This window comes from Suncus etruscus, chromosome 13, assembly GCF_024139225.1.
Source record: "Suncus etruscus isolate mSunEtr1 chromosome 13, mSunEtr1.pri.cur, whole genome shotgun sequence".
Lineage (NCBI taxonomy): Eukaryota > Metazoa > Chordata > Mammalia > Eulipotyphla > Soricidae > Suncus > Suncus etruscus.
The window spans coordinates 62515460-62533288 of record NC_064860.1 but is presented as its reverse complement, the minus strand read 5'-3'; the positions used below and the strand labels follow the sequence as shown (position 1 = coordinate 62533288).

At 30.8% G+C, this 17829-nt stretch overlaps 1 protein-coding gene across 1 annotated transcript in view; it reads right to left on the bottom strand.

The window, feature by feature from the left end:
- SAMSN1 (SAM domain, SH3 domain and nuclear localization signals 1) overlaps nt 1-17829 on the bottom strand; it is a 200970-nt gene that overhangs the window by 26758 nt on the left and 156383 nt on the right. Inside the window, 1 exon segment of the mRNA XM_049785584.1 lies at nt 2456-2533. Coding sequence (XP_049641541.1) covers nt 2456-2533 — 78 coding nt within the window.

The following is a 17829-nucleotide window of genomic DNA, read 5'->3' as shown; positions in this document are numbered from 1 at the left end:
AGCTTTGGAGTGATTTTTCCTTTGGAGTGATTTTTCTTTTGGAGTGTCTGATTGAATCATACATCCCCAATCTCAATATTAACAAGAAAAGACCCTTGATGGTTGCCCAGTCAAGCATTGTCCACTATTCCTGATGGGTGGGCAGCCAGTTAGTTTTTGAATATAGAAAAAGATCATAGGAAATGTCTCTTCAGAGAATTTGAATATTTTAATATGAAGATTTAATCACATAGTTAACATCATTATTAATCAATATTATGTTTTGCTTCATATCTTAACCCAAATTGCCTATGATATATATGAATGGACAGCCAATTTAAACCCTCATTGCACTTTATTAATTTCTACATTCAAGGTTATAAAGGCAAAGATTCTTTGCTCAATTCAAAAGCCCTGATTAAAATATAACTTGGAGACACTTTCAAGTTTTAGTTAGCATTTTTCTTCTCTTTTAAACAGTCTCTGTCTTGATCATAATACTGAAATCTAAAATAAAGGTGACCATACACCTATTCTAACAGACAATTGTCTAATCATAAAAAATTTACAAATATTTTAAATTTTTATATAATTGTGGAATCTTCAAGAAATTTGACTCAACGTGCTTCTAATTTTTATATTTTTGTTATTCTCTCATTTTCTAAATAATTTTTAAAAATATTTATTTAAAAAAAATGATTGGGGCCAGAGCAGTGGCACAAGTGGTAGGACGTTTGCCTTGCATGTGCTAACCTAGGACAGACCGCAGTTCCTTCCCGCGGTATCCCATATGGTCTCCCAAGCCAGGAGCAAATTCTGAGCGTATAGTCAGTAGTAACCCTTGAGCATCAGTGTGTGTGGCCCAAAAACCAAAAAAAAAAAAAAAAAAAAGAAGAAGAAAAAAAAATCTATGTTTTGGTTTTCATTGTGTTTGTTGCTGTTTAAAATCTACCACCTCCTCTGGACATCTTTCAAAATGATAAGAATAAATTCTGTGAGTAACACTTATTTTATATATATAATTAATATATATGTAATATATTATGGTGTACATATACATATATATTATATATGTGTGTGTGTTGTGTGTATTTTTAATAAATAAATGTTGGGTTACAGAAAATTTCCAGGAAGTACATTATCACATTTGCAAATTTCTCTCTCAGATTATTTTATATGACCAATAATAAAAGATTCTAAATGAACCTGAGCTATTCTTCAGGTTAACTTCCTAATTACAAAGTAACACTAGAGCATGTCTATGTGTTATTGTGGAAGAGTCAACTTTTATATTCAACATTCTAACTCAAAATGGGGTTGTAGACTTTTCTTTCATATATATAAATAATACTGACTTATTTATAATCATGTAAATGGAAATAAACCATATAGATAATGTGTTAATTTATAAGTATGTTATATAAATTTGTAGTGTAATAAAGTACATCTATAAAATATAGATGTATATATACATACCTATAGAAATATAAATGCATTTTATACATATGTATATAATAATATATAATAATTAAAATATAAAATTATTATTAATAAAGTCCTACTATTATGTAATTTTAAAATAACTACTAAATCAGGACTGGAGTGATATTATAGTGGGTAGGGTGCTTTTCTTTATTGCTATCAACTTGGAATAGAACCCCACAATCCATAAAGTTCTCCAAGCACCACCAGGTGCAACATCTGAGCTCAGTGTTGGGAGTAAGCCCTGGGAACAGTTAAGCTTGGATCCTAAAAAAAATAAAACACTTTTCAATGGAAAAATATAAATATGAAGATTTTGTATATTATAGATAGGTATTCCTTTCTTTGTGGAAAATACTTAGTTAAATGTAGTAGCTGTTATTTTCATTTAAATTTAATTTTGGAGGGAGATTTTCTTAAGCTACATATAGTCATAATTTTTAAATGTGTATTAAATAATTACTAAATGAGACTTTTTAATGAATATGGTGATATATCAGAGTGTAATTAGGTAAATTTGTAGTCATGTTACTTATTTTATTGTAATAAGACAATATATCATCCTTAAAATATAGTGTATATATTATTTCTCATTTCACAAATGTACAGAATTGGGAAATCCGAAGTTTGGTATTCTTAAATTTATATTATTCCTTCTCAAATATTTTCTGGGTTACTTCCAATGCATTGCCCAGAGCATTATGCAATGCTGGGAATTGAGGTGGAACATATAAGTGTATCCCATTACCTCTTTGGTCTATATGCTAGCCTACCTGGTTATCTTTTTAAGTACCTTTTTACTCTTAATAACCCACATGGCATCAGATACCAAATTTTTATTTTTCGTCTATCATAAACATGTGCAAACTGTTTTAAAACATAGTTTTACCTACTTTTTTACTGTAATTTCTATGCCTTCTGACTTTGCAAAAGTATATTGGCTTTATAATATTTCATAAAGTATTTATAGAACAATCATAAAATGAAACAAAACACTAACCTCAGTCGACTTATCTGATTTCGAGACAGAATTATTCCGAAAACGATCAAAGTTTCCAAAACTACTGCTGCGCTATAAAATAAGAAAGAGATAGGAAAAGAAATTTAGATTTGTGATTTCACTGATAGAAACACTAAATATACTAGATTATAGTCAATATATATAGTAGTCTATTGCCAATGTAGGATAAATATTGTGTTCTATTTTAAATATTTTAAGAAATGAAAATTTAAATTGCAATTAGCATAATATATGATATATAAGTAATGTATCAGTTTATATGATTTATAATATAATGTTACTCATCTTGCTAAAATTTGTTGAATTATTTTATATTTCTAGTACTTTTTTGAGCTTGGGAATAAATTTACTTCTCTGTTTGAATGAAAAATATTATTAAACAACCAATAAGCAAATAGCAGACCACACACACAAAAATAAACATCTAAGTAGGTGCATCATTTTGCAATATAAACACAATATTTATTAACAAAAATCAAGCATAAACACAAACAATTTCTTGAGACTGTTAATAATTTGAAACTATTGAAAGTTATAGCATGGAAGTTGAGAGACATACACACAGACCATTAATTGAAAGAAACATAGTCTAAGCTTGAGAATAAATTGAATTTTTCTACATTAAATACAGAAATATAATTAGACCTCTCGGTCAGTTTCATTCAATTTTTTGAGAAAAAGCTCAACGTTAAAAGAAGACTTGTTTTCTTGGATACATTTGCCTACTAAATGAAAATTTCGTTCTTACGAAACTTATTCTAGGCAGGTAATTATAAACGAACAGATCCTGTTATGCAAAGTAAATTATTTTCCTAAACATATTTCCAAAACTCTTTGGAGTCATTGGGTCAAAAAATATCTATCTCTTCAATAACTTTATGTATTGTTTGGTATAGTGAATGTTTGATATTAGGTTCTTTATATACCTATAACTTTCTAGCATATATTTTGTATGAGAACTTTTTTCTCATTTCGGGCTTGTAAAAGTTTCTAAGTTAGAGATTAGTATTGAAAAATAAAGTAGAAATTTGGAGGGAAAAAGTCAATAGCAGGAATCAGTTATCTATAAAACCTTGTATTGTTCTTTCAAAAGTCACCACTAATTTTAACTTTCAGTTCCAAAGTCCTCACATGCACTCCAACTCATGTCTTCCTACCAGCTATCTTTAAAACTCCTTGTTTCCCTTTTAAATGAACTGAAATAAAAAGATCCTGACATGTGACAAGGGGTTAGCTTGACAGACAGTGTGAATATCGCCCCGAGGAGAGGATGATGGCTGTGTTAGACACAATTAACGCCTTTTGCTGACTTGCCACCCTTGCTGAACAAGCCCTTCAGCTTGTGGCAAGAGAGGAGAAAGAGAAGGGTTGAAATTGAGAACTAGACTGGCAAATAAAAAGGCTCCTCATGCTGGGCTAACTAACCTAGAGTGACTTCCCAGGGCATTAATCATTTGCCTAGCAGGCATTTCTATCATTGCCAAGAGATCATGAAAGGGAATTGAGCTCATTGTGGTCCTGTTTATAAACAACCCGAACCTAAGGGAGTCTGTTACTCTTTTATATACTTGAAACTTTCTTATGTCTTAATTGGAGCCTATGCCTAGAGCAATTTTTTAGTCTACATTCAGCCTGCCTATTAAATATTAATGAGAGTTATAGCATGATTTCCACCACTGGATAATGGGTTGTGCTGCCCATGAGGGCATAGAATAGGCTCACTTCAGCATTTCTCTAAACTATCTTTTGCCATTAAGTAATCAATAGTCACCACCTTTTAAAATTAATTGTCCCCTAATTGTATCAATAAAGGAATGCAGATTTAGGAGCAGTGGTTGAAGACGGCTGTAGGACTATTACTTTGGGTTTTGTCAGTCATCTCATTACAAATCACTCAACAGCATTAAGCCGTAAGAGCAGCAATATCCATCCATGCTAAGATACCCTGAAGAAACAAATCCAAATAGTTAAAGGGACATTTGTGAAATTTTGTTATTCTCAGTTTAAAAGTTAGTGGCTTTCTGAGACAGTATCATAAAATAGATTGCAGTTTATGAAAAAAAATGAGCTAGTCTACTATGAGATATGGGTAAATGAGCAGATTTTTAATTTCTGCTCCTGTTACTAATGGAAATAAGTCATTTTTTAGATAAGTGTATGTTTGAACATTGATCGTTTTGCATTGTACAATCTCTTGGATTAGAATGAAACATTATGCTGTAATCAAATCTCTCAAGAGTAGATATGGCTTATTGTTTGCATTAATTTTCTTCCAGCAGTGCTGAGCATTGAACCCAGGGCCGCTTACACACACAAGGCAAGTACTCTAGCATTAAGCAATCCTTAGCTCAGAGGGATTTATTTTCAGTAAGAGAATGGCACTGACTCTGGTGGTACTGCATACAGATAGTAGTACAAAGCTACACACAGTGCAAAGCTAACCCACTGAAATGATGTAATATTGTAGTCATAAGTTAATGAAAAAGACCACTGTTATAAGCAAAAATAGTTGTCAATTGGAAGATAATTTATAAAAATTCATCTAATATATACATAATTGTTATATTATAGCATTAGATTACAATCCTTTTTTAAAAAACCCTTTATAAATCTACACTCTCTCCTTGTGCAAAAAGGGTTTATAAAATGTCAGTCATCTTGATAGGGAAATTTGATAATATATTGCAGAATTAAATATAAATTTCCTCTTTGACTTAAAATTTTTCTTTCTATACATATATACTAGAGACACATCTAGATAATATTGATTAATCAACCCTTATTCACTATATATATATATATATATATGTTACATTACCAAAAAGTATATATCTCAAATGTTTAAGAGGGGACAACAATTGAATTTGAAAAACTCAAACAATTTAAATGTATATAAATGTATATAAATATACAGATATATAAATATACAAATATATAAATATATAAATGTATATAAATGCTATAAAGGGGAAAAAAGCAGACATCTTTTTTATTCTTTTTTGGGTGGTTGAGAAGATACCCAGTTATACTCATATCTTATTTCTTGCTCTATATTCAGAGATCACCCATAGATACTTTCTGGGGACTATATGCGATGCTAGTGTTTGAACCCAGAATGGCAGCAAGAAAAGGCAATGGCTTTACCTCCTGTGCTATCACTTTTGTCCTCAAAATGTATTTCTTTATATTGTTCACTCATGATCTCTAGCATGAGTAAGTGAAGTCAGATGGAGTAAAATGTGTACAATAAATAACCATATCTCAGGATGGAAATATGTGTGCATTTTACTACAGGCAAATATAATTATTCATTGTTAGTGAAATGGGTAAAGTTAAGTAAAGCAAAGAATGTATTAAATTGGTCCTTCTGAATATTCATTGACTTTAAGTGAATGCATATGTTTTTAATTTATAAATTAAATAAATTATTAACTTTAAATAAATTAAATTTAATAAAGTATTAACTTTAATAGATTAAAGACTAAAACAACCCAAGTGAAAATGAAATTGTTCTAAGTGAAAATGTAACAAAAGAACTTAATTCCACAGTGTCTTATAAAAGAATGTCAAATGATTGAAAGAAACAGTAATTTAATATCTGAAGAAAAAAATGACAAACTAAATCCTAAATAGCTTTATATATATAAAGTTATTATATATAATAAATATAAAGCTATTTAGGATTTAGTTATATATATATATTTGTTTTGTGAGTAATTTCTCACATGTTTATTTGCTCTCTGCTTTTCTTATGAAATATCTTTTATGTCTTAGGTTCATTTATTTTCAGGTTGCATTTTTTTTATTTCATATAATTTCTTTATTTAAGTACTATGGTTACAAACATGTTCTGAATTTGGTTTCAGCCATAATGTACAAACCCCCTTCAAAGCGCAACTTTCTTGTCTAGTTCCTGTAAATAGCTTTGAACCATCATAATATTAGTAGCAATGCTAATATAGAAAAAAATCATGTATATAATGAAAACTTAGAAATTAAAATAAAAATTTAATTTGACCTTGTAAAGCATATTTCATATAATTAAACTGTTATTTAGAGGAAAGAGAAATTTTTCCTTTCTGTCTTCTCCCTGATCACTACAAAATTATAAAATTACATTTTGTGAACTCCCAATATCATAATGATTAGGCAATGATTCTCATTAGCTACTATAATTATAAAACAGAAGAGAACAGAATATGTGTTCTATTGTAGAATTACTTAATATTATCTATAATATACATTAAAGTAATGCCAATTGTTTCAAGTAGATAAAAATAACAATAAAAAATAAAAGAAAAACATATGGACATTCCTCTTATATAACCCAGAAATAATTCTCTTGGGAATATACCTTCAAAACACAAAAACACAATAGAGACAATCCCTTTGACCTTTTATGTTCACTGCAGCAGTATTCACAATACCCAGAATCTGGAAACAACCCAAGAGCAAACGAGTGAATAAAGAAACTGGTAAATTTACACAATGAAATATTATATAGTTGTTAGGAAAAATAAAGTCATGAAATATGCATATACATAGATGGATATGGAGAGTGTTAAGTTGAGGGAAATGAGTTAAATGGAGAGGGATAGACAGAATGCACTCATTTGTAAGATATAAAGAAAGACAATATGGTAATAATATCTAATACTTAATGACAATAGATATGAGAATTTGAGAGCACATACGGCAGGGAAGGGAGCACTATGACAATTATAGTTGGAAATGATCACTCTGAATAAGAATTGTGTCCTGAAAGGAGTTAAAGTGATATGCATGATACCTCTTCGGTAACAATATTGTAAACCACAATGACTACAAGGAAAAAAGGGAGAGGAAAAATGTCTGCCACAGAGGCAAGAGGGTTGAAGAGGAATGAAACTGGGAACTTGATGGCAGAAAATGTGCAGCACTGAAGAGATGAATATTGTAACCTTGCATGACTTAACTCAATTGTAAACAACTTTCTAACTGTATCTCATGATGATTCTATCAATAAATTAATGAACAAAGACGATGAGAAAGCCTACTTAAACTACTCAAAAGAAATGAAGAAGATAGGAATGTGTAGATTAAGAACCTTTGAGTTGAGGGCTAGAAAGATAGCACAGCGGTAGGGCATTTACCTTGCACACAGATGACCTGGGATGGACCTGGGTTCAATCCCCAAAATCCCATATGATATCCCAAGCCTACCAAGAGCAATTTCTGGCTCAGAACTAGGAGTGACTCCTGAGCACCACTGGATGTGGCTCCAAAACAAAACAAAAACAAAAAAAGAATCATTGAGTTATAGCAACAAAATATGAGGCATAGATTTTGGTTATAGAGAGGTAAAATAAAAGCATGTAACAAGAAGACATCTGAAGGAAATTTGAAGATCTTCATCTACTTGTGTTCAGAAAGTATTACTTCTTGATGTTATGTATCAGTAGTAGTAGTAGTACTAGTACTAGTAGTAGTACTAGTAGTAGTAGCAGAAGCAGCAGCATTACTAGTAAAAGTAGAGTAACTCACCAGTCTAATAACCACTAAATCTATGGTCTTGAAGAAAAAAACCTATTCATCATTTCATGGCTAACTAGATGATAGATAGGAGGTATATCATACTACTCTTTAGTTTTTCTTATATCTATGATTTTCACATTAAAATTTTTAAATAAAAGTTCACAATAAAATGTTGCATTAAAATACACCAATGTGACAGCTAAAAACAACTCGCAATGTGTTAATATATGGAAGCATGAACATATAAGATAACTGTTTCTATTTTTTTAACCTAAATTAGTGCTTATAAGCTATTTTTAGGCATAATAGTTGTACAAATTTCTAAGAAATCAAGCATATTACTTTATAATTAATATTGCTTGGTTAATCATTTGCCAGTACACTTAAGGAGAAAACAAGGTTTTGCTTTCTAAAAGCATTTTAATAAAATAAAGTTAAATATATGTATATATTTTTGAACAGTGATTTTTTGGGATATGGATAATATACTTAGCGATGCTAAGGGATAATTTTTAGTTCTGCACTCAGGAATCATTCCTGGCAGATTCAGAAGACCACATGATTTGCTGGGGATCAAACCCAGGTCAGACATATGCAAAGTAAGTGTCCTCCTATGCTCTATCTGTTGCCTACTCCATTTTCTTATGAAGCTTCTCTATAATTATCTGGTGCAGATTATTATCTTCTAAATAATCTACTATCATTCTATAAAAACAGGATTAAGTAAGTGTCAATTGGGGCTATTTATATGCACATGTATGTGCTTGCATGTATTTGTATGCATGTCCCCACACACTGTTTCTTCTTAGTTTTGTAAGTTGGTAGAGTTCTAAGAAATCATCCAACCCTGTTTTTGTAGAAACTTTTATGGGAATTAGAACTTGCAAAGAAATTTCTGAAGACTTCACCCTGATTTACTTTCTACTGTCATTCCATTTCAAGGATTGTATATGTTGTGTTTTGGGTTTTGTTTTTTCCTGGAAGAAAATTGCTATCTGGGATAAATAAAGAGTGAAAAGTATCATGATAGAAAAATATAATTATGTAAATTTCTCAAAACAAAAACAGCATAAACTTCTCATCATGATGGAGAGCTTGGAATCTTTTTGGGTAATGTTAATTTAAATTTTGATCGAAGTAAAAAAAATCTTGAATTTTATTTTTTTAACCAGTCACAAACATTTAGTTTCCCCAAGAATAACCTCACTTCCGCAACGACTTCATATTTGAGTAAGACACTGGTGGAAAAGTTTCACAGTCTATTTCAAAGAAAAAATTTGCATATGTGAGTCAGACATCCAGAATTTTGAAATATATTGACAATTCCAATATTACATACTCTGCCAATGAAATCGCACATGTTCTAAATATTTCCGTTACAATGTTGTAATAGTTTTTTGACAACCAGAATTTTGTTTCAGCACAGCCTTGTGAGGAATATTTTGTAATAATTATACATTTAATCTCAATAATCTTTTTAGCTTTTATCCAAAGGCATTCGAGGATTTACTTGTTCTAACTAACTCAGGTGTTGAGATACTTTGAAAAGTGTGAAACAAATTTAGCTCACTTAAAATAATCTGTTAGGATTGCCTCAGTGTTAAGTAATTAAACTATCATGTGGTGCCAGTGGAAGACAGTTGTGTGGGACTTTTGGAGACTGAAGCATAAATGATAGCCTTATCAGTGCCTTAAACACTGACTTTTTAACTTTGGATAAAGCAAATGAATGCTTATATGTTCATGTTTTGAATATTTTAAAAGTACATCTAGACTGTTAGAACACAATGTTTCTACTTGATCTCTCTCATTTAGTAACTTTTCTGTCAAATGCCAGATATCTAAAAGTGCATATTTTGTCTCTACTATGGCTCTTTAAAGTTGTGTCAGAATTTCCGTGCTAAACCTCTATTTTCAGATGTTTTATTCTAATTGAAACTGCCTCAATGAAAATTACTCAAAAGAAGAAAACTAGAGCTAAAAAATTAATATAGAATGACCCATAACTTGGAAAAGTGGTTATTAATATCACCTATATAATGTAGCCAAACTAAAGACATTAATACAGAGTGACCCATAACTTGGAAAAATGGTTATTAATATCAGCTTATTTTAAGTAATCCAAACAAGTTTTAGGAGTAATAAAGATTCAAACACTTAAAATTCTCAGTTGTACTTCTGCTTGATTTATTGTCATATCTCCTGATTTAACTTGCACCATGAGAATATAAGTTACAGTGTCCTTTGGAGAGCTGAAGTAAAGATTGTATTCTAGTTGAAAGGAGTTCTTAAAATAAGACTTAAAATTATACTAATATGTCTTAAATAACTTCTTGGGTGGGAAGTAAAATCACAACATGACAAATATAAAATCACTTGATATCACTAATTATTGCAAAATTCTACAGTATGGAAGTGAAATGAAAAATTTATTTTTATAAATGTGACCATAATCAGACTATGTTGAATTACTGAGTATTATTTTCCCTATACACAGTTTTTAGAACTGTTCATTCCCTTTAATAACTGAACCCATAAACAGCACAAGTACACTTCTGATTCTCCTGGAATTCTTTGATTAGTTTGTTGCTTTTTGAAATCTTCAAGAAGGTCTCTAAGGAGCCCATTTTTATACTGCTTTAGCTCACAGTTCTTATCTGACTTCCTTCTGGGTCGAAGGCAGATGTGACTACAAAGGACAGGCTCTGTTTATGTCCTGTTGCCCTAAGAAACTCTTGATTCTGCCTCCAGAACACTCTACATTCCCTACTGGATAATGATAGCCTGTATTTGTTCACTGCTCTTTGGGAGGAATTTGGACACATAGTGCCAATATATCATGAAAGAACTCTTTCAGCCCCCACATCTGCTCAATTATTTCTCTAAATATTTGCTATAGTCATTTATTTACATAACCATTGCTCAATTATGTGCTTTCCATCACATTTCTGAGCCAAAGCATTAATTTTCAACTCAGTCTGAAAATTCTTGCTCCTCTGATCATGCAACATCAACCTACCAGAGCTGAATTTAACAGTTCATAATTTCATTCTTCTCAAAATGTAAATCTTGGTTCACATGTTCTGGTGGCTACTGAGAGGCTGTCCTATGCCAATTAATTTATCATTAATTATTTCACAAATAAGCTGAATCCCTCCTTGGGGTGAGGTGTTCATTTATTCAGATTATAGGTGAAGAAAATTGAAGCTCAGAGAGTGCAGGTAGACTTCCATAGTGAATAAAATTAAGCCCACACTTAGCATGGTACACAATCGAGATTCCTCATATCAGGTAATGATAGTCAAATTGATTTTAAGTGGAACTTTTGATGCTTCTTGCTGGACAATATGTTCATACTCATTGTCTTTTTTTCTTTCAAATACTCAAATTGAGTTTATTCTTCCAGGCCAGGAGCTCCCTTAATAATTCTAACCATCTGAGCACAAATTAATTGTTTTTGCTATTAAGCATGGAGTCACTACAGTGAAAAATCCTTTAGATATGAGATTCAATCTCATATTACTTTTGATAATTATAGCAAATCACATATTCCATATTACTTTTCCAATTAAACATCAGAACTCCACATTTTTCACATTTACTCCAAAACAAATTATAACATCATGGCATTATAGCCAAGATAAATGATTTTCTTGCTTTTAATTAAAGACCATGGGGTTTTGCAAAATGTAAGTCTGTAAATATACTGCGTAAAGTGATATCTATGGTTAAATTTTATATATGACATCAGGTTGTCTGAATAAATTAGTCAAGAATGTATCTTGGGGGTGTTTAAATTCTTTTGGTTTTAATCAAATAATTTCAATCTCTAACATTTAAATTATTGAAACAATTCTTTGGGTCTTAATCAAATAATTTTCTAAATTTAAAATTATTGAAATAATTGCAATTGCTAGAGACCTTATTTGAAATCAACTCTACAAAAGTATCAAAGCTGTTCTTAAAGCATACTTATAGACAAAATAAATGAATAATATATGTAAAGTTGTCAATTTATAAAAACTAGCTTATTAACTATCATAAATACTTGTTTATGATAATTAGTATATAAAATACTTTGTGTGCATATCTCTTACCAATATGAGTTATAGCAAGGCTAAAGAAGCATGCATTAAAATGTTCACCTATTTTTGTGATTAAAATCATCATAATTGCACAGGCCCAGAGAGATAGCTCTGGTAAGGCGTTAGATCCCCAGCGACCCATATGGTCCCCTAAAACAGGAGCAATTTCTGAGTGCATAGCCAAGAGTAAATGCTGAGCATCACTGGGTGTGGCCCAAAAACCAAAAAAAAAATGATCATAATTATAGTCTCCTTTTATTTGAGGTGAAGGTGTGGTACCACAACTGGCTATGCTTAGGGCTTACTCCTGACTCTGTGTCAGGGATCACTCCTTGAAGGGGCTGGAGACCTTTTGTTGTGCTAAGGATTGAATTTAGGTCAGCTGTATGCAACTCAAGCTCCTTAACTTCCCTACCTACATCTAAGTTAAATTTAAATCTTTTAAATTGTCTTAAAATTATTTATCCTAGAAATTATGTAGTTAACTTATAGACTCTCTAGAAATTGTTGAATTCCAAGGTGACACATGCTAAAACTATGAGGAAAATAACTAAAAAAGTGTAATAGACCACAGATTATATATAAAAGAAAAAATATGTAACAAAAATTTGTTTCTTATGTGTATAATTCTAGACATTGGAAAAGAGTGATGCATTTAGTAGATGAATAAGAAAATTATTTTTAGTGTTTCTATTATCTGAATGGCCTAGTGCTCTAAACTATTTCTGACGAGATTTTTCTTTATAAATACTCAAATATGGATTAGTCAAATTTTCAGTTACAAACAGCTATTTTCTTCCATAAATTAAGAAATTAACTTTTTATGCATATTACTTTTAACTTATAAGAAAATATAACTTGTATTTTAATTATAGTCACATATTTATCAGCTATTTTAGTAATGTTTCTAGACAATAAATAATCTTGGAAATAATTCTCTAGTATACCTGATTTTATTTGTTCAACTTATTGATAAAATTAAACAATATATGGTTTGTATAGAATCAGTAGTCTAAAAGAAAAGCTGATTATTTAGTTACTTAGTTTTATTATTGAGAAATTTTTTAAAGTAACTTTTTTGCTAAGTTAAAATGAACTTTATCAACACCTCAGACTTAGTTATTCTTTTAACTACTTAATAAAAAAAAGACTTTCAGATAGTATTTCCCTAACAAATGATGGAAGAATACTTAGTACTTTAAACCAATCATAATGCTTAAAAATATTTTATGTTGAACATATCATATTTTGTAGGTTCCTAACTTTTAAACCAATTTTACCAGCCAAATGTCTATACATCTCTATCCATTGACAAGCATTTAAACTAAAGACATATAGTATCTGTTGCTTTAGAATGATAGGTAAAATAAAGGCATGAAAATTAAATTGGGAAACTCAAAATCTATTTTTTGTTTGTTTTTTTGGGGGCCACACCCGTTTGATGCTCAGGGGTTACTCCTGGCTAAGCGCTCAGAAATTGCCCCTGGCTTGGAGGGACACGGGGCGATCGAAATGCAGTCCTTCCTTGGCTAGTGCTTGCAAGGCAGACACCTTACCTCTAGCGCCACCTCACCAGCCCCCCAAAATCTATTTTCAAAACTATTGCATCACATTCTTTGAAACAAAAACTCCATTACCTCAATAGTCTTAAGTGTCCTCCATATTCACTGGCCTCTGGCTACATAATAACCCTTCTAAAGCACCCCCTCACCCCAGGAATATTTTAGTCATGCAGTGATCTCCTTGAACACAAGTAATGACAAACAATAAGCTAATTCTCAAGAAGTTTTTTTAAGTCATTTTTACTACTTTTAAATTGATGCATGATTTTGGTTCCGCTGATTAATGGTCACCGCCAGCCCAGCTTCTGAGGTTGTAATGTTTCTGTGAGCTTTCCTCCAGCAGAGCCCAACCATTAATCCAGTGGCATATGTCAGCTCAGCAGAGCAAGGTCACTCTTCTGCTTCAAGGGGAACCTTTTTAGAAATAATAAAACTGACAGAAAGTTCTTTTTTGCATGCTTTATGCTACCTGAGGTTGAGTGCTGCAGTTAATATCATAAAGCATATAAACATTCCCATCTCAGGCAGCAACCACGACCATTATGCTTAGGAATTTAAATGATTATTATTATTTTTTAGTAAGAACAGACATGTTTATTTGGGTCAAATATACAGTTTGCAATCCAAAACAGTGAAAGAATGAATGGGAAAATAGTAGTAAGTTCATGCAAGGATATTTGGAAGAGATATTTGGGTGTTATAACTTCTCAGAAAATTTGGATTTGACTTTATGAATATTTAAGTCTAATGAAAGATGAGTGGTAGTATTTCAAAGTCATAGTGATAGAAGTAAACTTAGTTTTTGATCATTACTAAGAATTCAATACTATGCCAGAGAATTTTACAATGTTTAGTTTTTCAATATACAAATATATATATATATATATATATATGTATATTGCAAAATATATTTTGTGGTTTTTGGCAATGGCCTATAGTGCACAGTGCTAATTTCTAATTCTTCAATCACAGATAACTTTTTCACTCTGGGTTCTACTTGGGTTGCCATGGATAAAACCCATACCCTACCTGCTCTACTATCACTATTGCCCCTGAAAATTTTATTTTAAATACTATGATTATTGGGGCTGTATTGAAAGCACAGCGGTAATGCATTTGCCTTGCATGTGGTGGACAACACAGGACAGACCTCAGTTCAAATCCCAGCATCCCATATGATCCCTCTGATCCCATATGATCCATATGATCTACCAAGAGCGACTTCTGAGTGCAGAGCCAGAAGTAACTCCTGAGCACCACCGGGTGTGACCTTCTCCCCGCCCCCCCCCAAAAAAAAACAAAAAAGAAAAAAGAAAAAACTATATATTATTGATTCCATTGGCAATGTATGCTTTAAGATTGATGATGACACAATAGATATATAACAGTATAAATGTATACTCATAGATATTTAAAAATGTATATGTTTAATTATGTTAATTTAAATTTTTACTAATTGAATATTTTATAGCTATAATCATGTAAAATACTCAAAAAATGAGTAATCAGAATAATGACATTATAAATGTTAATTTATACATTTATAAGCTATATAGAAATTAGTGAATTTAAATTATAAATTCATAAGTAATATAAATAATATTTGATATTATTAAACAATATTAATGCATATTAATATAATAATAAAATGGAAGTAATAAAAATAAAGAAATGGATTTTATTATTTTTTAAAAATGACTCAATACATAGAGACATGTATGGAGCCAGCCAATGGCAAATGGAAATCAGTCTTTCTAGGAGGTTAGTTCCTTAGCCAGGTCTTCATTTCCAGTGTCAGTTCCTCACTTTGATAGGTACAGGAACTTAATATTTGTGAAAATTAGAAATAACCTTCTGGGGTACTCATCCATGAACTAAACTGTTAAGATAAAGTGATAATACCTAGCACTAATAAATTATGAGAAAAACAATTGCCAAGAAAAATGTACATTCTAGTTAGCTGATAAAAGATCAGTCTACTCTAGAAAAACACTTCATGGTACATAAGATAATTGACAAAAGTTTTATTTGTATAATTCAAGTCATAGCAACCTGAATTAGCTATGGTTAATGACTTAAGGTAGCTTGAAGTTCATGTCCCACTTCAATAAAATAGTCTGTGTAGCCAAATGGATATTTTTTTGTTTTTAATAACCTCTATGTTCTGCAGAAATAAGGAAACTTTTAACTGTTCTATTCTTAAGCAGACTCCTTGTAAAGCAAACACATTTGAATATTTTTTCTTCTGATTAAAATTTTTGAATATTTATTTGTTTTATTCACATTCTGACTATAGGAATGTTTATTTTTGTGGGTGTGGCCGATATATTATCTATGACCCACTTACAAACTATTCTCTGTGGTCAATTTCGTCCTTAGATGACTAATATTATCCATTAGTCATTCTAGATTTACATTGAGAAATCATGAGCATGTTCTATTTTATAAATATTTTTGGTGGTAGCCTAGATACACTGAAATCTGAAAGTCTGAGATAATTAGTTAAGTTTCTTGCTTACCTTTCAGCAATACAAATATAATAAGATATGTGACCCACTTAATGGGGAGTAGATATTAGGTGAACATTTGTCAATAAACATAGTGAGAGGAATAATAAAGTGTTGAAAAAGAACTATGAAAACACAAAAGAGGGGAAAATATTGAGAGCAAATAATATGATAGGAAATTCATATATGTTGATTATTGACTCAATGCTTATATAAATTCTATGAATCTTGCTAAACATACAGAGGAACAGAAGAGGGTTATTATAATGATCAGTGTTGAGAAATATCAAAATAGAACCTCAAACCCTGGTTTTCAGTGCTCAGTCTTTTGTGCCCTATGCTCTGTAAGGATGCTTACTGATAGATGGCCTTGAGCTAGCTGGAGGACACTTTCTTGAAAAAGTGAAAATTTAATAAAATATTAATATTCTATATGCGTTAGAAAATACTGAAATAGAAATGCCCATTTTGGTTTCCAGTTCGACCAGAACTTTGAACTTCGACTTCTAATCTCCAGTTCTGTGAGTCAAAAACAAAGTTATATTTTTTAAGTCAACCTACCTAAACTACTGTGTTTTGGAAGTCCTAAAAAATATTGAAGTATTCAGACTAGATGAAAATATTCAAAGTTCTTCAGTTGAGAGGAAAATGAGAACATAAGCAGCTATATTAACAAATGATTCTCTCCAAAGAAGAGTCACTTTGTATACCCCTAAAGACAATTTAAAACTCATTTTTATTCTTATAAATCAGTTCTTAATGGAAGACACTTCTGTTCTCTACTAAGAACTTACATCTTGTTTCTAAAAGTCCACCTAAATTCTTATTACTAGAAAGAGAAATTAATCAGTTTGATAATGATAAATTTGGATATTTAGATACATAAGTATGAACTTAATTCTATTGTTTTACAAAAGTCACACACACAACACACATAATTACATGCAATATCCAAAGATTTTAAAACTATTTCTATTCACAGAAAATCAAGGGGAATATTTAAGAGATGTGAAAATTTTAATTTCAACAAATGTGAAGCAGTGGTAGTGAAAGAAAACATACTTTTCCAATGACATATCAAAATTTTCAACAAAATATCAAATTTTGAGATATAAAATCTTAAAATTTGAAATGTAAAATTAAAAAATGAAAATCTGCTATCAATATTTTCTATCAAATGTCTCTAAACTTTTTGAATAAATATTTGCTTATTTTTTCAAATATAGCCCATTTATTTGACCCTAAATTTCACTATAGTTTGCAATGAAACTTGATTATAAATTTATATTCTGTAAAACAGGGATGCTAAAATCAATTTGTGCTTTATTTGGAGAGTTTTTAAGACTAAGAATTGTTTTAACCAACTGAGCATACTAAAGTGTTTAACTTAAGGTATTGAGATATCCTAGAAATTAAAATGTAATTCAATGCTCTCATTTCAAAACAGAAAATTTTTGGAAGTTGCATGAAATTTGGCAGTGACATTTTGTGGGGATAGATAAAAAATGTCAATATCTTCATGGAGGGACAAGGCAGGAAGTACAAGGATGCTTATTTTGTATGTAGCTAACCCCAATCAACATGGCCCCTAAGAACCATCAGGAGAAACCCCCAAGCATCCACCTGTAAGTTGCCCCTGCGCATCATCAGTTATGCCCCCATTAAAAAAAAACACACAA